Source organism: Garra rufa, chromosome 1, assembly GCF_049309525.1.
Source record: "Garra rufa chromosome 1, GarRuf1.0, whole genome shotgun sequence".
NCBI lineage: Eukaryota > Metazoa > Chordata > Actinopteri > Cypriniformes > Cyprinidae > Garra > Garra rufa.
The window spans coordinates 60,189,007-60,216,553 of NC_133361.1; the positions used below are offsets into that span (position 1 = coordinate 60,189,007).

General features: G+C 38.1%; 1 protein-coding gene across 1 annotated transcript; it reads left to right on the forward strand.

Moving 5' to 3' along the window:
- The first annotated feature begins 14,546 nt into the window (after nucleotides 1-14,546).
- Nucleotides 14,547-26,620, forward strand: notum1a (notum, palmitoleoyl-protein carboxylesterase a). The gene is made up of 11 exons (XM_073834376.1): nucleotides 14,547-15,085; nucleotides 18,365-18,417; nucleotides 18,517-18,612; nucleotides 20,099-20,159; nucleotides 20,289-20,347; nucleotides 20,542-20,644; nucleotides 20,726-20,917; nucleotides 21,814-21,911; nucleotides 22,026-22,173; nucleotides 22,283-22,330; nucleotides 24,361-26,620. Exons 1-11 carry the CDS (start codon nucleotides 14,733-14,735, stop codon nucleotides 24,665-24,667), a joined length of 1,518 nt encoding a protein of 505 aa, XP_073690477.1. The 5' UTR covers nucleotides 14,547-14,732; the 3' UTR covers nucleotides 24,668-26,620.
- Nucleotides 26,621-27,547: the final 927 nt, after the last annotated feature.

Consider the following 27,547-nt stretch of genomic DNA (forward strand, 5'->3'; position numbering starts at 1 on the left):
AACAATGGTAGAATCATTTTTTTTGAGTGTATATACATATATTATATAATATAGCCACATTGAGTACATACTAATATTATGATGATACTATTTAGAGTTTTTTTTTTTTTTAAATAAACAAGTAACATCTAATCAAATAATTTAGGTAACAGGGCAGTATATTTTAATTGACACTCCCAGCCAGCATTACAATGTCATCAAATATACAGAAAAGAAAATGAGATCACATGGTTTTGATCATTTTATTGCCTTCAGGAGATCAAGATATCTAGTTAAATGTTTCTTGTAAAATTCTCACATGTTTTTTTAGAAGGGGAATGTGTTGGGATAACAGGCCTGAGACTAAAATCTGTATTTTATCTAAAATATTATACATTTATTTTAAAATAAATGTATTTAAAGCACAGATGGGATATGGAGATCATAATTTTACGAAGCTACAAGACTATGTTTTGTGCGCAAAGAAAACAAAAATAACGAGTTTATTCAACAATGTGTCTCCTCCGCATCACATTTTTATTTTCTTTGCATACAAAAAGTATTCTCATCGATTCATAAAATTCAGATTGAACCACTGATGGACTATTTTGATGATGCCTTTCATACTTTATGGGTCTTGACAGTGGTATTTACCAGGCAGTCAATGGGACAGTCAAAATTCTCCTGGTTTTCAGCCAAAATATCTTAAAGGATAACTGTTGCCAAAATGCAACCTGGGATGTTTTTTTTTTTTTTTTTTACTGTAAACGAGACAAACTTATATCTAACAAACGAGCCGTTTTTGAGATGTCGTGATTTTGTTTTGTGGTCAATGGCCGGTAACAGGAGTTCTAAGGGCATAACTTTGAGTGCATCAAAATCGATATTTTTACAACACTAAGAAGGCTTGACACACCATGAAACTTTGCTCGAATTATTGCATGGGTCTCTACACATGAACTCGAGCATTGAGAACATTGTTTGTGTACACAAAATTTACTAAAAAGAAAGTTTATGAACAACTCACTTTCACTGTTTGAGTTTCCGCTCGTGGCCGTCTTGCCAGTCAAGTGGTGTCGATCTCCGAATGCAAGGATGGATAGCTCCTAAAGCATTTTTCCATATAAATGCACAGCTAATTCGTTGTTTTGTCGCAAGTGAAAAACAATATTAACCTTCCAGTTGTAAAAAGAGCCTCATATAAGCCTAATATTTCGTCCTATGGAGTCCATTCATTCGGAGATCGACACTTCTTGACTGGCAAGATGGCTGCAAGCGGAAACCCAAACAGTGTAAGTGAGTTGTCAAATTTATGCCCCTAGTATTCCCATTCACCGGCCATTGACCACAAAACGAAATTACGGTCAATCTCAAAAATGGCTCGTTTGTCGTAATTATGCTTTTAGATATATGTTTGTCTCGTTAACAGTAAAAAAACAAACAAACAAAAAAACAGCCCAGGTTGCATTTTGGCAATAGTTTTCCTTTAAAGGGGTCCTATTATGCTTTTTCACTTTTTGAACTTTAGCCAGTGTGTGGTGTGTATGTTTGGGCATAAAAAACATATACAAAGTTACAAATTTCAAAGTCCACTCCAAACGGAGATATTTCGTTTTAAAAAAAATCCCTTTTCAAGAACTACAGCGAACGACTCGTTTGGACTACAGCATTTGTTTGCCGGATGCAATGATGTCACAACGCGGTATCCCGCCTACTGAAATTCAATTCGTTGGCGGGTGGGGGATTCGCCTAACTTTACCCATGTAATATGGACAGCCGCTTTTGGGATGCTACAGCGAGCCGTAGGTCGGCTCGTTTAAACGCAGCTTTGACTAAAGGTTCGCGAACTGCTCCGGTAGCCGTGCTGAAGCAACGCCATTCACGTGTGTTGTACAGAGGGTCCAAACACACGCAGATCCGCGGCTCATGTAAACACGAACTAGCACATGTCTACGCCGTGCCGAAGACATGTGTAGTATGTGGTAAGAGATTTATTTATCATACAGTGTAGATAGCTTCACTAGCCTTATGGTTTCAGGCATGCAAATAATTAAATACATTAGCACAATAATGATAATATCACGTATCCGCGATCTCCTATGCTGACGATAGGACCAACAATAGCGTATTATTTACTCACCCTTTATGCATCCTCGGTGTATATGACTTCCTTCTTTCAGACGAATGCAATAGGAGTTATATTAAATCAATTCTGATACTCATAGAACAGCATAGACTGAAAATAAGTTGATCCATAATAAAAAAAAAAATGCCTCACATGGCTCCGGGGCGGTCGGTAAAAGCCTCCTTTAGCGATCAGATGTGTTTGTGTAAAAAAAATATATATATATATATATATAAATATATATATATATCCATATTTAAAACATAAGAATCACTTTAATCTAGTTTTCTGCTTTGGGAAGGGGCGCAGCAGGGCGGAACGCGGTCTACCTGTTGGCCAATCGCAACGCAGTGGGACTACTGACCAATCACAATACTTTTGACTTTTCGGAAGGCGGTACCCGGAACTAATCGAGCTTTTTGTGAAAAAAGCTATTGTAATAATGTAAATTATGTGAAAAATAATGCGTTTTTCGAACAACTAAGGATGTGAGCATGTTCAAGTACACCTCAAAAACAAATTAAAGACTTTGTAAAGGAGCATAATATGACCCCTATAAATTGTGTTCCGAAGATGAACAAAGCTTTTATGGGTTTGGAACGACATGGGGGTAAGTGATTAATGACAAAATTTTCATTTTGAAATGGAGTAAACCTTTAACTTCAGCATGATCTCAAAGTAAAACAAGGTGCTAAAGTCTGATTTTGTGTTGGCTGTGCATTAAAATACAATTACATGTTCAAAACAAACAAGCCACCCCCAACCTGTTTGATATTTTGGTCTCTAGATATTTTATTTTATTTTTTTTTACCTATTTTATTGGCCAGAATAGCTATATAATGGGTTTATATGCAAGGCATAAATGAACAGTTTTCAGTTGATAGAATTTTTTAGTTCAGACTAAGTCATTCTGGAGACTGGTCAGCGTCAGATAGTGGCGGATGGGTGGCAATGCCAATCAATGCACTTGAAGCTAATATTTACTTTCCAACCTCTTCTTATTTCCACCTATGAGTGTGGCACTTCTGTTGGGGCTCAGCTGAGTCATTTCGAAGGGGCCCACATCACTTCATAGACAGACACGAAGAGAAATGCGTGCAGGCCAACCAAAACACTTTTCATTGGAAAATACGTTGGAGTGCAGTACTGGTTTCGCTAGCAGCACAGGAGCACATTTGATGTGGTTTCACTTAGATATGTCAGAAAAAAAGGACTTCTGCAAAAAATTACTAATGCAAACAGACAAATGGTTAAATAAAAACAGGATTTGATCTGCCGCTTTAAAGGTTCCTCTGCCTGTTTATTCACCCTAGACATAGATCAACCAAGTGTGATTCCATTTCCAAATACCCACATCCACACAAACAAATTATCCAATATTATCCATACAAACAAATTAGTCATCTCCCATTTGAACTAGTATACAAGCTGTCAACTTTACTCCCATAATCTCTCTATGCCAGGGTACGCGAAAGGAAAGCTGCAGAGTCTTGAAGTAGTTAGTCTTCCTTCATGAAATGGGGCATCATCTGCAACCAATAGAGACACTCTGGTTACGAAAGGGGAGCCTGTTTGACAGATGTCTCTTGCTTCTTCTTACTCTACTGAAGTCCACTTCCTAGATGGCACCTCATGACTTATGTTTATGGTCAAGGTTGTTTACCGATTCAGTGAAGTGCACGCAGAACACATTAATGGAGCATGGATTGCAGGATTTTACTAGGATCTTAAACAACTCTTCAGGCTTTACTGGATTATCATACCCAGGCTCTTTGTAGATTAATACCATCAAATGCAGAGTCAAATTCAAGTGTGACTCCAACGACACCCTGAGATGCAATCATGCACGCTTAACCCTGAAACCGTACTGAGACGTTATACTTGAACTCAACCCGCCCCCAAAATTGGGTGTCACTTTAAAGAAATCTGTTAAAGAAACTTCTTAGCGAATTACAAAGGTTTTATAGATGGTGATCTCTGCTTTGTTCTTGGAATGAGGACTTCCACCTGTTTCTGATGATGGGAGCTGGAGCCTGTCCCTTTTAAGAGCTTGATCCTTCTTGATCTCTTTGATGTAACTTGACCTAACAGTTCCAGCGAGAAGAATTTGATGATTGCGGATGGGCTCTTTTAACTAGCTGCGTAGGAGATATGAGAATTGAGCAAAATGAGTAGAGCCAAAGGAAGGATGGTAAAAAAAAAAAAACTGGGTTAGAAAAACTGAAGAGCGATAAAGGCAACATAAAACACCAGTTGCAACCCACTTACGTCAGTAATCTGGTTTCCAAACAAGATATTTAATAAGAAAACAAGGATTTTTTTCCCTCATTGGAGATTGATTCGTTTTTGAAAAGTCAGGACAACATACCAGAATAGTGCCAGGTGGTTGGAGTACTTAAATATAACAGCAATTTGTGTAAGAGTTTTAACTAATTAAACAGCCCCTAGGGTAGATGTTGTAACTACACACTCTTAGAAAAAAATGTGCAGACATTGTACCTTTAAAGGAGAAGTTCTCTTTCAGAACAAAAATTGATATATAATGTACTCACTTTAATGTGAGTACATAATGTCTTTCTTTCTACAGTCGTAAAGAAATTATGCTTTTTGAGGATAACATTTCAGGATTTCTCTCCATATAATGGATTTTTATGGTGCCCCTGAGTTTGAACTTCCCAAATGCAGTTAAAATGCAGCTTCAAAGGGCTCTAAATGATCCCAGCCGAAGAAGAAGAGTCTTATCTAGCGAAACGAAATTGACAATTTATATACATTTTAACCTCAAATGCTCATCTTGTCTAGCTCTGCATCAACTCTGCGTATTCCGGTTCATGACAGTTAGGGTAGGTTGAAAAACTCCTATCTCGTTTTCTTCTCCAGCTTTAAAATCACCCTACATTGCTATTTTACCTTTTTTTGTAAAGGGCGTTTGATCTTCTTTGCACGCTCACTTTGTAAACACTGGGTTGGTACTTCTGCGGCGATGTAGGATGATTTTAAAGTTGGAGGAGAAAAAATGAGATGGGAGTTTTTTGACATACCTCAACTGTCTTGAACCGGAATACAAAGAGTTGATGCAGAGCTAGACAAGATGAGCGTTTAACCATTTCGCTAGATAAGGCCCTTCTTTCTCGACTGGGGTCGTTTAGAGCCCTGAAGCTGCATTTAAACTGCATTTTGGAAGTTCAAACTTGGGGCACCATAGAAGTCCACTATATGGAGAGAAATTCTGAAATGTTCTCCTCAAAAAAACAATTTATTTACGACTGAAGAAAAAAGACATGAACATCTTGGATGTAAATTATAAATGATCTGTAAAATTATGTTCTCGAAGTGAACTTCTCCTTTAAGCCTTCTACAGAGTGTACGATTTTAGCAATCCTATAAGATCATTGCAAATCATACTGTGCGATACTATTGACTCGTAGGCTATGACACAAGCTACTAGCGAAGAATAAAACATTATCAGCATGCGTTAATGGTAAACAAAAAGAGCATAATGAATGAATCACACTTCGGCAGTTGTAGTTTTTAAGTGTGTTGAAAAAAAAACTGGAAGTGGCAAAAGAAGAAGGAATAATAGCTTGAGGTAAGCAGTTTTATGTTTTAGCACCCTGCTGCGCTGATTTCATGTCACATTTTTTATTGGCTGGTCAGTAAACGTGGGTCATAGCAGCAACATACTGCATGATGATCATGTTGAATTTCTGACACTGTCAGAAAATTATCGTAGACTATCTTTGGTCGCAAGACCGTGACAACGACCATCCTTGAACCTCTCTCACAGTACAACACTGGACCACAGATTAGGAGACAGATGTTTCACGATGGCAATCTTTTGTTTGGGACAGCTGACAATTTTAACAGTTTTTAGTGTTGTCCTGTTCTTGTACTGGATTCACTTATATAGTCAGACATTTTCTTTCAGTTGCCTTTGTAGCAGCTGCAGTGTTTTTTTTTTTTTTTGCCTTGTAAATGCATTTGAATGCATGATATTTTATTTTAATTCTTAATTTTCAGCAGACAAGTGAATGCTTGTGAAAACTGTGTGCTGCAGATGTCACACTTTCAGGTGCACATGCTCCAGAGTTATTCATAAACTCTGGATCAAAACCCTGAGCTGACAGAGTGTTTATAGTGAGCATTTTGAACCCGCTTTACTTGATCTAAATCAAGTTGGATTTGTTTAGTTTTGTCAACTGTTAAAGCCAGGACACACCAAGCCAGCTTCAAAGAACTAGCTGTGAAAAAGCTGACAGTGTTGTTGCCTTAAGTCGACAGCGTCTGGACTAAAAAGCTGCGCTTGAACATACTGCACAGGCTACAGCCGACTACAAACTAGCATGTGAGTTCTGCGCCTGCGTGAGAGCAGTTAACCGTCATCAATAGTCTATATTCGTCATTCAAAAAATTATTTGTGTATTATTCTGCCTGTGCCGTCTTTACTTGCTCGTTTTCATCACTTTCACTTTAATTCTCGTGCAAGGACTCATTCGCTAAACTGAACATCCAATCAGAGTTCCCACTGTCACCAATGGCCCCAACGCTTATCCAACATGGTGAATTAGGCAAACTGCCGGAGATGAGAGCTGACTTATGGAACACACCGCAAAAACTAGCCTGACAGACACTTGTCAATGGCCCAACTTGGTCCTAGTTTTATGCCTCCTCTTAAATCTAAAGTTTGTTCAACTAGCTTTGTGTAACAAACCATAGGTCTTGTCCTTCTATGTATGTGATATCAGTGTGTTCAGTTTTGTTTTCTGTGTTTCTCTGTTTCCTAGTTCTAATGTTCTTTTGTTCTTTCAAAATCCTGAGGTCACAAATACAGTGGTTCTTACTCTGTCATCAGTGCGACCATGACTGAACGAGTGCCATCTCTGAGTTTCTTGCCTTTACTGTCACAACCAAGAAGGCTGTTCTTTGAGTTATTCTTCATGGCCTTTAGGTCCATTCCTGAGTTCCCTGATCCGCCAGCCCCACTGTAGAATCCTGCTCCATTGTGGTCTTTTGCCATGGTGGTCTTCTGCCTTGCTGGCTCCACTGTGGTGGTCTTCATCTCTATTGGCACTCCCCTGAAGGTCTCCTGTTCTTCCAGCTTTGCCTTGGTTTCCTAGAATGCTGGTGTCTCTGTGGTCCACTGCTCTGCCCAAAGTGCTCTTCCACCTCATGGTCCTGGTCTGCCTTATGTACCCCTAAAAGGTTCATAGGATACATATTAGAACTATTACCTAATATGCACCTTTTTAAAGGAGAAGTTCACTTCCAGAACAAAATTTACAGATGATTTAATCACTCATCCTAGATGTTCATGTCTTTCTTTCTACAGTCATAAAGAAATTATGTTAATTGAGGATAACATTTCAGGATTTCTCTCCATATAGTGGACTTCTATGGTGGAGTTTGAACTTAAAAAATACAGTTTAAATGCAGCTTCAAACGGCTCTAAACCAGAAATAAGGGTCTTATCTAGTGAAATGATCGGTTATTTTCTTAAAAAAGACAATTTATATACTTTTTAACCTCAAATGCTCATCTTGTCTAGCTCTGTGTGTACTCTGTGTATTCCGGTTCAAGACAGTTAGGTTAGGTTGAAAAACTTTCATCTCATTTTTTTCCTCCAACTTCAAAATCGTCCTACATCACTGCAGAAGAAAAATCCCAGAAAGAAATCCTGAAATGTTTTCCTCAAAAAAATTATTTACAACTGAAGAAAGAAAGACACTGACATCTTGGATGACCAGGGGGTGAGTAAATTGTCTGCAAACTTTTGTTTTGGAAGTGAACTTCGCCTTTAAGGGATAGATAAGGTACGAAGCTGGGTTTTGCCCTAGTAGTCTTGCGTAGCCAGACCTTCAGACTGATGGCAGAAAGTCTGGGTACATTGGCCCCCTTGAATGGACAAGGATTGCCCAAGAGGCCATATGACTGACAAGGAAAGCAACCAATCACATTTCGTTTTGTGCCACATCAGCTTTCTTCTTGCGTGAGGGGTTTGGCATCACAGCATCTTTGTTTCCAGGTGAAACGTTAAAAAACGCAAGACACGCAACACCTGAAAACCCTATAGAATTCAACCAATGAGATGATGACTTCGAAACTCCTGAAGTGTGAAATATTTTGTGTACCATATGCATCAAGGCTTCTGTCAGTCAGAGAAGCCCTTCGGATTGCAAAAGATCATTCTAAATCGGCGGTTCTTATTTTGCTAGATCTATCTGCTGCTTTTGACACTGTCAATCATCAGATCCTCCTTTCCACCCTCTCATCAATTGACATCACAGGGGTTCCTCTTCGCTGGTTTGAATCCTATCTCGCTGGTAGGTTTTTCAGGGTGGCCTGGGGAGGGGAGGTATCCAAATTACATCAAATGGTCACTGGGGTTCCACAGGGATCAGTTCTTGGACCCCTCCTCTTTTCCATATACACTACATCACTGGGTCCAATCAAACAGGCGCATGGCTTCTCCTACCATTGCTATGCTGATGACACACAGCTCTATCTCTCATTTTAACCAGATGATCCAACAGTAGCTGCTCGGATCTCAGGCTGCCTGGCGGACATCTCGGCATGGATGAAAGAACATCACCTCCAGCTTAACCTGGCAAAGACCGAGCTTCTTGTTATCCCAAATCTACAACATGACTTCACCATCAAATTAGATTCTCCTACAATTACCCCATAAACTTCAGTCAGAAATCTTGGTGTAGTCGTCGATGACTAACTGACCTTCAAAGACCACTTTGCAAAGACTGCTCAATCTTGCAGGTTTGCACCGCATAACATCAGAAAGATTAGGCCCTTTCTAACGGAGCAGGCTACACAACTTCTTGCCCAGGCCCTTGTCATTTCTAGGCTGGACTACTGCAATGCTCTTTTGACTGGACTTCCATCATACTCAATCAAACCTCTACAAATGATTCAGAATGCAGCAGCACAACTGGTCTTCAACAAGCCCAAAAGAGCCCATGTTACACCTCTTTATGTCCTTGCACTGGCTACCAGTTGTGCCTCGCATCAAGTTCAAGATATTGATGCTTGCCTACAGAACAACCACAGGCTCTGCACCTGCCTACTTCCACTCAATACTATGAATCTACATTCCCTCCAAAAGTCACAAAAGGCACCAAATCACTTGCCAGAACTTTTTGTATACTGTTCCTGGCAGGTGGAACGACCTTCCTACCCCATCCGTACCGCTGACTCCCTGACAATCTTCAAGTAACAGCTGAAAACGCATCTCTTTAAACACTGTTTGATTTCATCTTAATTAAAAAAAAAAAAAAAAAAAAAACTTTGTCTTTCTCTTTATTCATTCCTTTCCTTTCTAGCTAATACCCATTTGAACAAACTTGGTATTACAAGCAGTTCCTGTGTCTGTTTGCCTCTTTAAGATGAATCGCTTTATGTATTCCCCAATTGTAAGTCGATTTGGATAAAATCGTCTGCAACATGACTAAATATAAATGTAATGTAAATGCATCAGACATTCAGCTAACAGTCCATGGGCATAACTTCTTAGGCTGAGACTACTGCCCTAGTGACGAGCTGTTGTACCCAATTTTTGCACTTTTTTCCCTTATGGTGCACCAATATAGGGACATAAAGCATTTTTCTCTACTGGTGCCATTCAGTAGGTGTATTCTGAAGATTATACTATAGCATAAATAGAGATATTTTTCCCTGTGTGCTGCCTTTCCAACCACAGCTTGGGATAGTCACTTAAAGGTGAGTGATCTGGTAAAGCCATTTACCAATCAGCGCCTGGTGTAATTTTCAACATTTTGAAATGGTCATTTGGAATAACAAACACCAATGAAAAGTGCATGGTAAGACCAGAAACAAACATAAAATCAACATTTTCTTTGTATAATGGTCCTTGTGATGTTTGATTACAATGTGCCTGAATGCTAAGCATTATGTTCTTGTAAGTAGCTCTGCCAGGCAAGAGTTAAACAATAAAACCTGAATCTCTGTGGAGGGCACATGCAACTGATTGGAGATAAAAGACAGCTTTTGACTTTGACAGAGGCGAAGGGTTAGATAGGAAAATGAAGCTCCTGGGTCATTTTCAAATGCCCTAATTCTCAGACTGACCCACTTGGACCAGCACGCAACACATATCTAGGTGTACTTCCGAGGGCACCTCTGACTAGTACAGTGGTGAGTTGCTGCAAAAATCTGTTCATTCCTGTGATGAGCAACTCATAGTAATGTTATCCCCAATGTCATGCGTTGCCATGTGTGGCAGGGGCCCCATTGAGAAGGTGTAGCAGAAGTAAAGATCCATCTGTGAGTGATTTAATGGCTACAGTTCCAAAGATGACGTGTAATAAAATGGGAGGTATGGGTCAAAGTGATAGACTCAATTAGGGACAGACCTTTTCCCTCAGAGTCCACCACATGCTCTAATCTATACAAACATCTGTTTGAAGTTCCCCAATGAATACCATCAGTCCTGCTGGTGTGACCTCATGTAGACAGATCCCGCCACCTCATGCTATTGCTACAGCTCAACATGAAGAACTATGTGATGTGTACAGTACATCCCCCTCACTTTTCTGTACTTTCCCACAACTGGATTTTTAGAAGACTGCTCACCCAAAAATGGAAATTGTGTCATCATTTACTCACCCTGTGTTATTCAAAGCCCTCCTGATTCAAATTCTTAAGACTGTGCTGCTCTAATTTTTCCATTCTACAGACCTTAGTCAGGTTAGATGCCATGTTGAATTTGATGTGCATGAAAACAAGGCTGTGAGGGATAGCTCAAGAATAAATAGCGTGCACTGTATAAAGGTTCTAGATAACTTCATTTTCAAAATAGTTTGTTTCAGACTGTTTGTCTACTCTAATTATTTTTTCCCAGAAAGACATTTCACCAGCTGAACATCTGGCTTGCTGTTAAACAAAAGTACAGTCCATCAAACACACTGTATTTCTGACCCTCACATCCTTTGTTTTCATTCATATAAAAAAATAAATATGACTCTACCCGTACTAAAGTCTATTATAATAAATAGTAAATGTAACTTGCAAGACCTCCATTGTAAACATGTTCAAACTCTTATTTTGAAGTAAATTTTAATCAATTGGCACTTTTCTGTAAATATAGGGTTACCACTCTTTTAAACTAGTTACTTTACATTAATTTTTTACACATTCATTATTTATTTTATAAGAATTAAGGATAAGGATTTTTACAAATAGTTTTACTACAATTTTAGCTGGTAAAAAGCTTGCCATGTTTGGTAAGAAAAATACCCCAAAATATAAACAAAAACTACAAATATTTTAATAATTTGTTTTATCATATTTAAGCCCCAGTAAAAGTTTCCTGATCCATCCTAGTGAGCCCCAGCCCAACAAAAGAAGCCACAACAACTTTTTGTATTAAACGCTTATATTCACCTCTGGGCTGTTAACCACTGAAATCAATTTTTATTAAGTTCAGAACTTAAGAAGTCCAATTCAGATCAGCTAATTTCTTGAAATCTGACTCCTAAAAGCAATTATTTTTACAAATCTGACATCAAGGGTGGAAGTCAATGCTTTCAGTGATTTTACTAAAGAAGTCTTACTTACCCCCAAATGAAGGGTAAATACATGACAACATTATCTCTGGTTGAATCTCTAGGCAAATATATCTTGTAATATTCTAAATAAACATCAGTTTGGATACTTTTATGATTCTATTCCTATAATATTCAATGTAAGGTATAAAAAACATGTCCAATAAATGCCAGTTATTCAGCTCTGCTCTCCCTATAGCCTACATACATAAACTAATTGCATAATTTATTATTATTATTATTATTATTATTATTATTATTATTATTATTATTATTTTAGCTCAGAATACTTTAAGAGAATAAGCACAACTGTTAAACAATGTTCTCTGAATCATGTACAAAATCTTAAATGCCATCAAAATGCCAAAATCACATCATTATGGTTACTCCAGTACTTGAGTAATCACATCATGATGGTTATTTAAATTCAAATGTACATATATTCAAGAAGTTTTTGCAGTGATGCCATAGAAGAACCATTTTTGGTTTCCCAAAGAACCTTTCAGTGAATAGTTCCAAAAAAATATTTAAAAAAATCTAAAGAACCTTTTTCAACTAAGAACTTTTTCTGCATTTGAAAGGTTCCATGGATGTTCAAGGTTCTTAGAACCATTGATGCCAATAAAGAACCTTTATTTTAAAGAGTGTACATGCTTAACAGCCTCTCATTTTTTTATTGCTATAGCAACATTAATTGACAGCATATATTCTGTTTATTGTGGAATCTGCAAACATCTTTTAAGTAAAACAGATAACTCAATTTTTTGTGTTATGTTTTTATTGTGTTTTATTGTTAGTTAGCTCTACTTTTATTTTTACATAATCAAAATAACCCAACTGCAGTTTGATTTAGATTAACTGGAATGCACACACACACACACACACACACACACACACACACACACACACACACACACACACACACATGTTGGGTTTACATGTTTTATGGGGACATTCCATAGGCGTAATGGTTTTCATACAAACCGTATTTTCTATCGCCCTACACCTACCCTATACCTAAACCTAGCCCTCACAGGAGATTGTGCACACTTTTACTTCCTCAAAAACTCTTTGTGCATGATTTATAAGCCTGTTTCCTCATGGGGACCTAAGAAATGTCCCCACAAGGTCAAAATCTACTGGTATTACTATCCTTGTGGGGACATTTGGTCCCCACAACGTGATGAATACCAGGTACACACACACACACACACACACACACACACACACACACACACACACACACACAGACGATTTTTGAGAATTTGTAAAAATGTTACCTGGTTTTGCAAATGAACTCTTCAAAAGAATTACATTATAAAGTATTGAAAAGGTGTTTAGCGCTTGAAGTCAGTTCTTCTCGAGTTCACACAGGTGTCCTAGTGGAGTAACCACGGGTGTACAGAATCACATTAATTATCAATAGGCTCCACTAACAGTAATGTCCAAAATAGCTTTTGGTCTTTTTTAGAGTGTTCTTTTTTATTTTAAAGTTATAGGCTGTATCGATCTTCTTAATTATCCCAGTACTTTATGAAGCCAACGCTGGACAGATCTACCTATGGGCTTGAGTGTTTAATGGTCCCATGTATCTACGTCTGAATAGAGTATGACTGGTCTATTCTTCAAGTGTTTAGCATCTGAACAAAAGAGGACTCGGGGTAAGTGACGGAATGAATCGACGAGAATGGGCGAGTTCCCCCGTTTCCACGGCACTGCATACATAAAAGTGAGAGCAGTGGTCTGAAACAACAGGCTTGTGTAAAGTTAAGTGTGGCGTTAACACCAGCCACTTGACACCCTTTTATCTCACCGCTCAATGGCCGATTAATACCCGAAGCAGGAATCCAGCGAAGCCCATTACATTAATTCGATGTGTGAAACACTTTAATGAAGACATCATTGTAAAGAGGGATAGAAAGTTCGCGAGTGAATAAAATGAAATTAAAATAAGATGAATGAAACAGCGCAGCACATAAAGCTGTGGTGACGAAAAGTGAATTTGTCTGTTATACTGACAACGTGATAAAAAGAAAATTATACATTTGCTCTAGTAAGGAAACATTTAATTTAACCACAAAAAGGAGCATTCCTGTAAGGTGCGGGTTTCCCTTCCGACTCCAAATCCCATGCAGCATAGGGAAAGTCTGGAAGGGGCTTCATACGGGTGGAGGAGTGATGACTGACTCCTTTGATCTTCAGAGGTCCCGTCAATATACTGTTGTAGATAAAAAGTCGCGGAATCGCTTATACTGACAAAATACCTGCATAAATTATTTCGTTCGCGCTGAAGACAGAGGAAAAAATAGACACTAGACCTAGTGGAGGAAAATCGTTACAAATAGACATGTATTTAAATTTTCTATTTAATAACCCCCCCCCCTCTAAACTAATTTAGACATCAAATAAATGACATAAAAATATAATTACAAAATTATGATACTAACCTAATAATAATAAACTGGCAATATCGTGTGCGTTTCAAGTTCCACTGCCGCTTGTGGATTCTCACGCGATTCATTGCACATATTTATATATTTTTCCAATGCACGAAAGCCGTGTGTGTCAGAAGAGTCTTATTCTCACTCTATAAATTCGCGTGGATTAGGAAACATGCATTTCAATGCCAATAAACGCTACCACATCAAGCAAAATATCGCAGATCAAAAGGACCAAACTATGGGCATTTTTTCAATAAATGAAAAGGACAGAAATCAGTGTGACTGGATCACGCCCCGTTGCACTGCCCTCCACAGCGATTGGTTCATGGGAAAGAGAGCAGGGTTAAAACCCAGAGCGGTTAAATACACAGGTATTGAACAGAAGGGCGCACCACAGTCCGTTTAGGAGTTTTCGTGTCAGGAGGATTCGGTCTAACATTAAAACGAAAAAAAAAAAACTTAAAGGACTTCAAGTTTTGCACTGTGAAAGCTCACCTGTTCATCTCACTTTTAAGTTCCTTTGGCTTTGCGTAACTGTTTTGCTTTTGAAATTTGTGTAACTGGTTCTTGCAGATTTTCAGCAACATCTTTTTGCTGGATTTTGAGGAAAGCGTGATGAAGTGCAGGCGGCCGCAGAGGAGCATAAGGCTGATGAATGTCATTCATTGGGTTGTGATGCTGGGATTGATTCAGTCCGGCGCGCTCGGTGCGAGGAAATTCCGCGGAGGTAGAAACTCGCAGCCAAAACGAGCGCTTCCCTCCGCTCATTACCGGGACCGCGCCGAAACCACCGAGAGCTTCTCACTGGATTTCACAGCTGTTGAAGAAAACATGGACAATTTCATGACTCAGGTGAAGAACTTGGCGCAGTCCCTCTATCCGTGCTCGGCCCAAAAGCTCGACTACGACATGAAGCTACATTTCCTGGAGAATACATCAGTCACCTGTAACGACGGGACCCCAGCAGGGTAAGACAACAAGCCGGTTACAATCTCAAACGTTAGGTAAACCAATGGACAGCCAGCTTAGACAGTACCTGTTTGGGCGTCGCATGCGCTTTTGCGGCATCATCTGCGCGCTCAGTCAGATTCACACCACAGTCTCATCCGTTATTGTTACCACAGTACAATTTGGTTAACTTGAGCCATCACTGCCATAAACCATCAACAGAAAGATTATTTTCTTACATCGTCGGAAGAGTTTATAATAAATCTATACTATTTTTGTAACACCCCTAAAGTTTACACTGTTTTCATAACAGTTTTTGTGTCCATCCACCTTGTTACAATAATTTCTGTCATTGCTTCCTGAGTGCTTAAGAAGGAGTTTTGGCATCACTGCATTGGTTTTACTTAATTTTATAGCAGCAATTAAAATTATATTGTTAATTTCAATGGGTTGACATATTCATGAATTGCCGCGGGGTGTGTTGTCAAGTACAGTCTGCATTTCCTAATAGGTTTTGACACATCCATATATCAAGAGAAAGACAGTGACCTGGCACTTTCATGTTAGGTATATCGTTATTTATTATAACATTATGGCCCGGTTTCACAGACAGGGATTAGACTATAGAAACAAAGGCAAGTTTTTTTTTTTGTTTGTTTGTTTTTTTGCATTTGCATTTGCATTTGCATTTGCATTTGAAACAGCTCAGGTTTACATTTTAGTCTACTGCTAGGCTTAAGCCTTGTCTGTGAAACGGTCGGTAATGAGTGTAATATTATCATTAAAACAATAACACAAATGTGAGCTGAAGATGTCAGAGCAAGTTGTGCAGATCAGGACCAGGTTGAGAAGACTAGCAAAGGAATCACTAGGAGAAATAGTATTACAGTGACAGGTGGGTGGGGCTTGTGCAGAGTAAAAGGGTGAATATGTGCTCTAATATGATCTGTAGGTAGCGTTTACAGTATTCACAGTGCAAAACATCTGCATAGAAGTTGATGTGCAATTCAGTGACATCTCCAACTGGCTTTTGCAGACCTGCCACTGCTGATCTTTCAGAATTAATATTTTATGGGTTATTCTAATCACAGAAAAACTTTGATAACGTCAGAACGTTGATAAAGTCCAAAACCACCATAAGTAATGGTCAGTTGGCATTTCAATTACCAATTCTTAAACATTTGCATTCCTCCACAAACACCTTCCAACTCATTTTGAACACATCCCTTTTCTGTCATACATGATGACTGAAACTCAAAGTCAAGACTGAAACTATTTCTATAATATATAAACAGTAGAGTTCTGATTTAAATATTATATTTGTTGATTTGTTGTGATGTTTGATGATAATGTGACAGCATGTTACTTGGGTTTAGACACTACAATATGACTCTCCATGTGCATGAATATTAGGCACCACATCATTACATGACAAGCCTTAAATTTGAAATCTTAAGCACTTAAGTTAAAAAGTTAAACTCTTGTAAAAGTGGGGACAGATGTACAGAAGTAGAAAATTTGATCCAGCTGTGCGTAAGTACTGCTTCTTTGCAACAATATAGAGTGTAGGCCAATGTTGACAGTACAAAAAATCTATACTAATAATAATGGCACCTATACATGATGTAAAACCTTGTCATTCTCTTAATGTATCATGCACATCCTGTGAAAGAAACTAATTTCCTCATTCTGCATGATCTTTTTGGGTTTTGATCACACTACATATAACAAAGAATCTCTGCTTAAAATCTAAATGATGAAATGGGAATCTAAAAGCTTGAAGTACACTCTTAAAAATAAAGGTGTTTCACAATGCCATAGAAGAACCTTTTTTGTCTAAATGGTCCCATAAAGAACCTTTAACATCTGAAGAACCTTTCTGTTTTATAAAAGGTTCTTCCGATTGTAAAAAGGTGAGAAAGAGATGGTTCTTTCTTCTGAATGGTTCTTTGTGGAACCAAAAATCGTTCTTCTATGGCATCGTTGTGAAGAACCTTTTAAAGGAACTTTATTTTTAAGAGTGTAGCCTATATATTTAATAGCAAACTAGAATGAATTGATCATCTTTTTCTGAGTTTCTGACTTGCAAAATCCTGATGTTACCAATTACGAATCATAATTAAAATGCTTGAGTCGTCTAGAGTTATTTTACACTTTGCTATCAGGAAATCAGCTCTGGCATAAACTGAGTGAAAAATCTACAATGCATCAAAGCTGCAATATTTTTTTGGCAGTTGTCTGCGTTCTTTCTCAGATCTTCGGTCAGTGCTTGCAGAGAAGGTCTCCTGTGTGTCGTGTGATGCTGTTACACATGGATAGACGTCTGTGGAACTCAAAACCAATTTACTACAGAAAAGTATTTAGGATGAAGGCTTTATAACTTGTTCAGGTTAAGTTTCTGAGGACTGGCAGATTTGTCGCTTAAGCTTTATAAGCTGTAATGTAATTAAGCATAAATCGTTAGCGTGTAAGTAGTGGTGAGGTGGGTAACAGTGAGAAATGTACACCATATGCCAAAAATGTGGTCACCAGTGGCATAAATTGGATGCATATTAAGGCTGTCTTTAATTATGGCAGACTGATGCCCCTCAAAGTAACAAACTGAACCACAACTGTAACTTTTCTCACACAAGCAAAAATGACTGAAGTTTGAGATAGCCTGAGTTTACACAATAGCTGCACGCCCTCTTGTGGGTACTGTGAACATTTCAGATAACCATTGAAATCATTGCGAAAAATCACTGATTTAATATCATTTACAAAAATATACTTAAGTGTGAACTGAATTCAATGTTTTCAGACGCTAAATTTCATGATAACGTGTAATAGTCTGAATTTATATGAAATACAATAGCTGAACTTTAGAGTACTTTTATAAGACTTAAGGGCGTTTTCATGTGTAATTTGACTTTTGAATGTATTATGGAACACGTATACTTATATTTTATATACACGTATACTTTCATTTTATTTCTATTGAAACTTGTATGTCATGTTATTATGCATGTATAATAATGATATTGCATATTTAAAATATATTAACTTAAATTAGCATTGATTTAAGATGTTTAAGGTTCTTTATGGAACCATTTAGACACAAAAGGTTATTCTACGGCATCCACCCGTTCTCTTTTTAAGATTAGAATCATGTATGTATGATAATAACCTCTGATTTCTTGAGAAACGATATAATTCAGAACTAATTTAATACTTTGCTAAATTGATACAAGGGTACAAGGGCAGTGCTTTGCATATATAATCTGTAAGTATAGATTTAATGACAGTCTGCTTTATTGCAGGTACTACCTGAAGGAGTCCAAAGGAAGCAGAAGGTGGTTAATATTTCTGGAGGGTAAGTGTGAAGTGTTCAGTCCTCAGACAATTTTTTTTTCTCTCAGCATTGTGTGTATATGTCATGTAGAACATTTAAGACATGCATCTCTCTCTGCAGGTGGCTGGTACTGCTTCAACAAAGAGAACTGTGACAGCAGATACGAGACCATGAGGAGGCTCATGAGCTCCTCCAAATGGCCACAAACCAAGACAGGTTAGAAATGCCAATAGTCTGTCAACTGAAAAAGTATCACCATATAGGCCTATTCACACCCAGTCTAAATTTTTGGCATGACAACCATACAAGAACGTATGTACCACCACTGAATAAAAAAAAAAAAAAAAGATAATTGCGACTTTTTTCGCAGAACTGTGAGATATAAATGTACAAATGCAAGTTCTAAAGTCAGAATTGCTAGATATAAAGTCAGAATTGCAGAATATAAACTCACAATGAGAAATAAAGTCAGAATTGTGAGATATAAAGTTCAGTTCTAAGGTGAAAAAAAGACTATGTCCACAGAATTGCGAGTTTATATTTGACAATTTTGATTTAACTCGTGATTGCAGGTTTATATCACACAATTCTGAATTAATTTCTCAGAATTGCGAGTTTATATCTCAGAATTCTGACTTTATAACTTACATTTGTGAGTTTATATCATGCAATTCTGACTTAATAACTCACATTTGTGAGTTTATATCATGCAATTCTGACTTTATAACTCACAATTGCGAGTTTATATAATGCAAGTTTCACTTTATAACTCACATTTGTGAGTTTATATCATGCAAATCTGACTTTATAACTCACAATTGTGAGTTTATATCATGCAAATCTGACTTTATAGCTCACAATTGTGAGTTTATATCATGCAATTCTGACTTTATAACTCACAATTGTGAGTTTATATCATGCAAATCTGACTTTATAACTCACAATTGTGAGTTTATATCATGCAAATCTGACTTTATAGCTCACAATTGTGAGTTTATATCATGCAATTCTGACTTTATAACTCACAATTGTGAGTTTATATCATGCAATTCTGACTTTATAACTCACAATTGAGAGTTTATATCATGCAGTTCTGACTTTATAACTCACAATTGCGAGTTTATATCATGCAAGTCTCACTTTATAACTCACAATTGCGAGTTTATATAATGCAAGTCTCACTTTATAACTCACAATTGCGAGTTTATATCATGCAATTCTGACTTTATAACTCACAACTGAGAGTTTATATCATGCGATTCTGACTTTATAACTCACAATTGCAAGTTTATATCATGCAATTCTAACTTTATAACTCACAACTGAGAGTTTATATCATGCGATTCTGACTTTATAACTCACAATTGCAAGTTTATATCATGCAGTTCTGACTTAATATCTCACAATTGCGAGTTTATATCATGCAATTCTGACTATAAAACTTACAATTGCAAGTTTATATTACCCAATTGCAATTTTATTTCTCATAATTGGGAGTTTATATCAAGCAATTCTGACTTTATTAAAACTTTATTAAAAAAAAGTCAAAATTGCGAGTTTGTATTGAGTCAGAATTGTGAGATAACAAGTCGCAATAACCTTTTTACATTTTTTATTTATTGGCAAAAACGGGCTTCCATATGAACTACATTTCAAAATGAATATGCAGATGTTATTCTCATTTCTGTTATTTTCTAATTAGGCACAGGAATACTGTCTTCGCTTCCAGAGGAAAACCCACACTGGTGGAATGCCAACATGGTGTGAGTATCCCACTTTAAACGTTTGTGTAAAAGAGAAGCAAATATGCTGTTACTTCTCCCTATTTGAGTGATTTTCATAAAGATTGGCACAGTTTTGGACCGGAAATCTTTGTGTTTATCACTTTTTAGGTTTATCCCATATTGCTCAAGTGACGTATGGAGTGGAGCCACACCAAAAACTGATAAAAGTAAGACTTCTTACCTAAGAGAAGATACATTTAACACTGTTTACTATGCACAGATGAAATTTTACTTTAACCTGGAAAAAAAGAAACAAATAAAAGTTTACTGGAAAAAAAGAAGAAATGTTTGTTACTGTATAGCAGTCCAACACAACACAACTGTAATGAGTTAGTATTAATGTGCTGTTTATTGTGTACAGATCACTATGCGTTCATGGGTTCACTGATCATAAAGGAAGTTGTAAAGGACCTGCTCGCCAAGGGTCTGGACAATGCTAAGATACTGCTGTTAGCTGGAAGCAGGTAAGTCCATATTTACAGACAATGGATTCTGAGTTAGACATCCATGATCATGTTGACTAAATTTGTGCGTCTTGTTCACAGTGCGGGTGGCACTGGGGTGTTGCTGAACGTGGACCCGGTGTCTGAGCTCCTGGAGGAGTTGGGTCACACAAACATCCAGGTCAGGGGTCTGGCCGACTCTGGCTGGTTCTTGGACAACAAACAATACCGCTGCACTGACTGTGTGGACACCATCAACTGTGCCCCCACAGAGGTCATCAAGAGAGGAATCAAGTAAGAATATTACATTTCTGCTTACTGTAGAAAATGTTGATTTGCTATTGCTTATACTTAAGGTTTAGGGATTTTAACAAATTCTATCCTTAAAGAAATAGTCCACCCAAAAATGAAAATACTGTCAAGATGTTCCACTTCACATGAATTTCTTTCTGCTGAACATACAATATTATATTTTGAAAATTGTGAGTAACCAAAGTTTTTGGTCCCCATTGACATCAATAGTATATTTTCCATATCCACATTCTTCAGAATATCTTATTTTATTGTCAAGAGAAGAAAGAATCTCATGGAGGTTCAGTGAATGATGACAGAATTTTAATTTTTGGGTTAACTATCTCTTTAAGGATGGTCACATGATGGAGTTATGCTGTCAGCGACCATTGATTTTTAGTGGTGATGGTCTGTTGCAAGGATTCAGGGAAATAAATTTTTAAAGTGATGCTCACTAAGACTAAATGTTCATAAAATCCAAGGAGAAATTAAAATTTCAGAGAGGTGGACAGCAACAAATACAAGAGAGCTGAGACTGAATTCTTCCTTTGCTATTCACCTTTGCTTAGCAAAATACTCGCGCCACCAAGTTGTACTGTAGTTTTATGTAACAGCAGTGGCTCTGGGCATGTGACCCAAAATGCAAATCTTATTGGTTGGTCAGCTTTTTATCACAGTGCGATGGAATATAGATTAGACAACTTCTTTAAAAAAAAATAAAATCATCACTATGGCATGCAAATATTTTTGTCGGTGAATATTTAATTGAATTGAATATTCAACTTGGTGTGAACAGTCTTTCAAATACAAATACCTCTGTGTAATTACCTTTTTCCTCATATACATTTGAACTTGACTAAATTAGACATTTAGGAATTGATTGACCTTTTTTTCGACAGATATTGGGGTGGTGTGGTACCTGAGCGATGCCGACAGGCTTATGAAGGAAAAGAATGGAACTGCTTCTTTGGATATAAAGTTTATCCTACCATTAAACGTGAGTATGGGACTTACCAGGCACCAGCCATGGCCACATTTTAAATAGTTCCTTACAGACACTGTTGAATTTGGTTACTTTTTGTTAACCCGGTGTAATGTTTCTTTATCACAGGCCCGGTGTTTATAGTGCAGTGGCTGTTTGATGAAGCCCAGCTAACGGTAGACAACATTCATCTGACAGGACAGCCGGTTCAAGAGGGCCAATGGCGTTATATTCAGAATCTGGGTACTGAGCTGAGGAACACTCTGAAGGATGTCCCGTAAGTTTGACCTGCCCTTCAGAGACTCTCACTGTGAAGAATTCATTCATTTTTGTTTTAGGTCATACCTTTTTTTTCTGTTTCTAATGCTCTACTTTTTTACCTCTAGTGCCATGTTTGCACCTGCTTGCCTTTCGCATGAATTCATAACAAGAAAGTAAGTGATTTCTTTGATTTTTCATCTTTGATCTCTTATTTGCTGCCAGGAGTATATTTATACTGTATTTTACCACTTTTCTAGTTACTTATATTAAGTATACAGTGAGGGGAAACATATTTGATCCCCTGCTTATTTTGTACGTTTGCCCACTGACAAAGAAATAAGTCTATAATTTTAATGGTAGGTTAATTTGAACAGTAAGAGACAGAATAGCAACAAAAAAATCCAGAAAAACACATTTAAAAAAATTCATTTGCATTTTAATGAGTGAAATAAGTATTTGACCCCTTTGCAAAACATGACTTAGCAAAATCCTCGTTGGCCATCACAGAGGTCAGACGTTTCTTGTAGTTTGCCACCAGATTTGCACACACCTCAGGAGGGATTTTGTCCCACTCATCTTTGCAGATCCTTTCCAAGTCATTAAGGTTTCGAGGCTGACATTTGGCAACTTGAACATTCAGCTTCCTCCACAGATTTTCTATGGGATTAAGATCTGGAGACTGGCTAGGCCACTCCAGGACCTTAATGTGCTTCTTGAGCCATGTGTTTTGAGTCAGTGTCATGCTGGAATACCCATCCACGGCTAATTTTCAATGCCCTGGCTGAGGGAAGAAGGTTCTCACTCAAGGTTTTATGGTACATGGCCCTGTCCATCATCCCTTTGATATGGTGCAGTTGTCCTGTCCACTCAGCAGAAAACACCCCCAAAGCATAATGTTTTCACCTCCATGTTTGATGGTGGGGATGGTGTTCTTGGGATCAAAGGCAGCATTTCTCCTCCTCCAAACACAGCAAGTTGAGTTGATGCCAAAGAGCTCATCTGACCACAACACTTTCACTCAGTTCTGTTCACTGGAAAACTTCAGACGGGCCTGAATGTGCTTTTTTGAGCAGGGGGACCTTGCGGGCGCTGCAAGATTTAGTCCTTCATGGCGTAGTGTGTTACCAATTGTTTTCTTGGTGACTATGGTCTCAGCTGCCTTGAGACCATTGACAAGATCCTTGTGTAGTTCTGAGCTGATTCCTCACCATTCTCATGATCATTGAAACTCCACGAGGTGAGATCTTGCATGGAACCGCAGACTGAGGGAGATTGACAGTTATTTCATGTTTCTTCCATTCCCGAATAACCACACCAAGTGTTGTCACCTTCTCACCAAGCTGCTTGGCGATGGTCTTGTAGCCAATTCCAGCCTTGTGTAGGTCTACAATCTTGTCCCTGACATCCTTGGACAACTCTTTGGTGTTGGCCATGGTGGAGAGTTTGGTTTGATTGATTGCACTTATGGGCAGTTGTCTTTTATACAGGAAATAAGATGAGATTAGAAGCACTCCCTTTAAGAGAGTACTCTAATCTCAGCTTGTTACCTGCGTAAAAGACACCTGGGAGCCAGAAATCTAGCTGATTGATAGGGGATCAAATACTTATTTCACTCATTAAAAAATAAGTACTTTTATAACTTGTTATTCTGTCTCTCACTGTTAAAATAAACCTCACATTAAAATTATAGACTGATCATTTCTTTGTCAGTGGACAAATGTACAAAATCAGCACAGGGATCAATACATTTTTTCCCTCACTGTATTATGGGGGCTATAAGAACTGCAGCACGGATGAGCACAGCTAACAATGTGACTGCGCTGGCCCAGCCTGCTGTTTTACTGTTTTGCTTTTTTTGTTTATTATGTTTATTTTGTTCCCATCCAGTTTAAATACATTTGTTAATTATGTTTCATTGAATAAACTACTTCCTTCGCTACTTGTTGTCCGTGTGGGTTCTTGTTCATGTTGCAATTGTGAGCCGGTTGTAACATATGGGGGTTCGTCCGGGATGTATGTTACAACAGGCTCACAATTGCAACATGAACAAGATAGGAACAAAATAAACAAAAACATAAACATAAAAAAATAGTAAAACAGCTATTAAAAATATAGCTATTTGGAAAATATAGCTTTGTTGATTTCATTAGTGAAATGAATGGGACCCTAATTGATTAGCTCTTTTCTCTTGTGTTTGTTGTAGTTACTGGACTGACGTTCAAGTCAAAGGCACGTCTTTACCCAGAGCGCTCCACTGCTGGGACCGCAGTCTACAAGAAAACAGCCGAAACAATAAATCCCCTCCCAAAGGCTGTCCCGTGCACTTGATCGACAGCTGTCCGTGGCCTCACTGCAACCCGACGTGCCCAACGATCCGAGATCAGTCAACGGGACAGGAGATGAACGTTATCCAGTTCCTCATGCACATGGGCTTTGACGTACAGAAGATGGCCCATCAGCAGGGCATGGACCCAAGTAAGCTACTGGGCATGCTCAGCAGCGGCAGCTAAATAAAGTGAAAGGACTCACTCCCGCTTGGGACTGTGCTTCCCATCAGTCCGTTTGATACCTCCGATCCCATACCCCCTTTACCCACCTCAGCTTTGACCTCAGGCTGAGCCCTGCCTTTAGTCGGGGCTCTGTGCCAACTCTCTACGGGCTTCCATCTCCAGATCCCCTCATTGGTTTCCATTTTGCTCCATACTGGTATCACTGAGCAGCTTGGAGATGGTGGAGACGCCCAAAACAGAGATTTGGAACGGAGCCCTTGTCAGATCCACCTCAGTTAAACCATGGGCTGCTGACTGTTTAAAGGTTCCCAACACAACACAGTACCAGTGAAAGTACTGAAGAACCATGTAATCAGGACAAGGTACACCTGCATCTTTGCTCTTAATTTATCTTTTGGTTATAAAAGTATCACGAATGTAATCCAGTTTTACGGATCTTCAGCATTGTTGTTTGCTTTGTGTTTTTTATCTTATTTTTATTTTTTTTTACCAATATATTTAGCCACAGTTTATTAGAGTTTTATACGTTCATTCAGAGGAAGGAAATACAGAGAGCGAGACAACATAGATTATCGATTATAGAGTTTATAATCTGTATTCCAGATTATAGAGTTTATGAAGTACATGTAACATATATGGATCTACCACAAAAAGGAATTTCAGAACAGGCAGACACTGGATCACCTGCTCTAAACCCCAAATCATTCTTGGGGTATAGCTAAGTTATGACAAAATATGTCAAAATAATAGTGTTTTAAGGAATAGTCAGCTCAATAATAAATTCTGTCACCATTTACTAACTCCCATGCCATTGCAAACATAAATGATTTATTTCTTCAGTAAAACAACTGGAAAGCTTCTCAAGACTTTCCTAAATTCTGAAGTTTATGGTCATTTATACTGCCAAAATCCAAAAAGGATGGCGCCATAAAAGTTTAATAGTAGTCCATATCATTATACACTATATTTTAACTCTTCTGGACCCCTGGAAGTTATTTGTGATGGAGTGGACACATAACGCTCAAGTGTGATCATGGTATGGACAAAGAATATGGATCATAGTATAGAAAAATAGTCATGCACTACTTTTAAGTTAACTTTTTGGAGAATTCAAGAGCAATATAAATCCACTTGTGTTTGTATGTAAAGCAGAAGATTGGACATTGTTGAAAAGTGCAGGTGAGTAAATGATGTCAGAATTTTTAGGTGAACTATTCCTCTATGGTACAAAACGTATACATGCTCACAAATCCTGGATGAAATGCTAATTCCAGAAAACAGACTCTTCTTTTCATAGTCACATTCCAGGCACGCTATGTCCTGAATGTGACCCTGCTACTCAGGTCGGTCTCTATACCTTTTTGGTGTACTTTCAGTTGAGCTCATTCACATTGAACTCATCATTTCACTGTGTAGAAACTCTTGGGACATCTTTTTCATAGTATCGTAATGATAAAATAAGCAAATTTACACTGTTTGAGTGCTATTCCTCTTTGTGTAATCAACACCATTGTACTGACATGACAGTAAGGCGATGGTTGATCACAGTTTTATCAATGCAAATTCTCACTCGATTGGGAGAGGGTATTGTGCTTGTTATCTATGTATAGGTTTTCCTAACAGCTGACTCCTTTGGGAGTACTTTTGTCAAATGAAGACACTAGACTGTTTAAATATTTAATAGAAAATTACCTTTTAATATAACTTTTATGTAGCTGTCTCATGAGAAATAATAACAACAACAAGTAAATCAACCAACAGTAACGAAAACTACAGAGATGTGAAGGTATTACTAATTGCTATTTTGTTCTGTAACATATTTTTTAACAGAAAACTCAATCTACATTGCTAAATTGCATATTTATTTTGTTATGTAAATCATATTTATAATGCTATTTTCACAGAGAAGTGATTCTTTGTAAATTGTAAATAATGCTGTTTTTTTTTCTTGTGTTGAATGCATGTATGTTTCCATGAGAGAACACATTACAGTTATTTCAAAGAAACGTTTAGTATTGTCTTTTCATTTATTTTAAACACATTTCATTCTCACAGCATTTAGGGGGGCATTGCCCCACCTTGCCCATGCCCATGTCCGGCCCCGACCATGAAGTGCATGAAACATTACATTATGTCAAGGTTTGTGAAGGAAATGCAGGGTTTATGAATGTAATGAAAAGCTAATAATTTATTAAATCATAAAAGTGTTAAATTAAATCAATCAAAATAAAACACTTACTAAAATAAATAACACCCAAAGCACAATTGCGCCATATATCGTGGCGCTGTCCACAAGGCTATCGGCACCAACTGATTATGAGTATTGTGACGAGTCGGCTGTCTCTCCCCCTAATTTTCACCATCACCCCGTCCCTTATTCGCCGCCCTTCACCAGGCTCCCGACGGGATTGGGTGTGTGAGAGAGGAGGGGCGCCAAAACAGCCCGGTCTGGTGGCGTGTGATGAGGCACACCTGACGTGAATGAAGCCTCATCACCACCACTGCTGAAATACCTAGCGTGCCTCTCCTCAGGTGACCGGTCTCCTCTCTGTGCATACCGTGGGTGGAGGAGGACCCCTCACGCCCCCTTACCTTAGACGGGAATGCGTGCGGCCACCGGAATCCGCCCCTTACCTGGACCCTTCCCGATCGAACACTGCCCCTCCTTCACGGTATTCCCTGCATGACGAGGACACCAGATCCCCTGCTTATTTTGAACACTTTTTCTCCCTTTTGGACACTTTTGTTTTATTTTATGTTTAATAAAAGCCTCCCCGAGGCCTGACGCCACACCCACATCTGACAACATAATCCAGATTACATGCAATCAGTTACTACCCAGCTTTGGTAAAGCATTAGGCTACTTTTAAAAGTAACTTT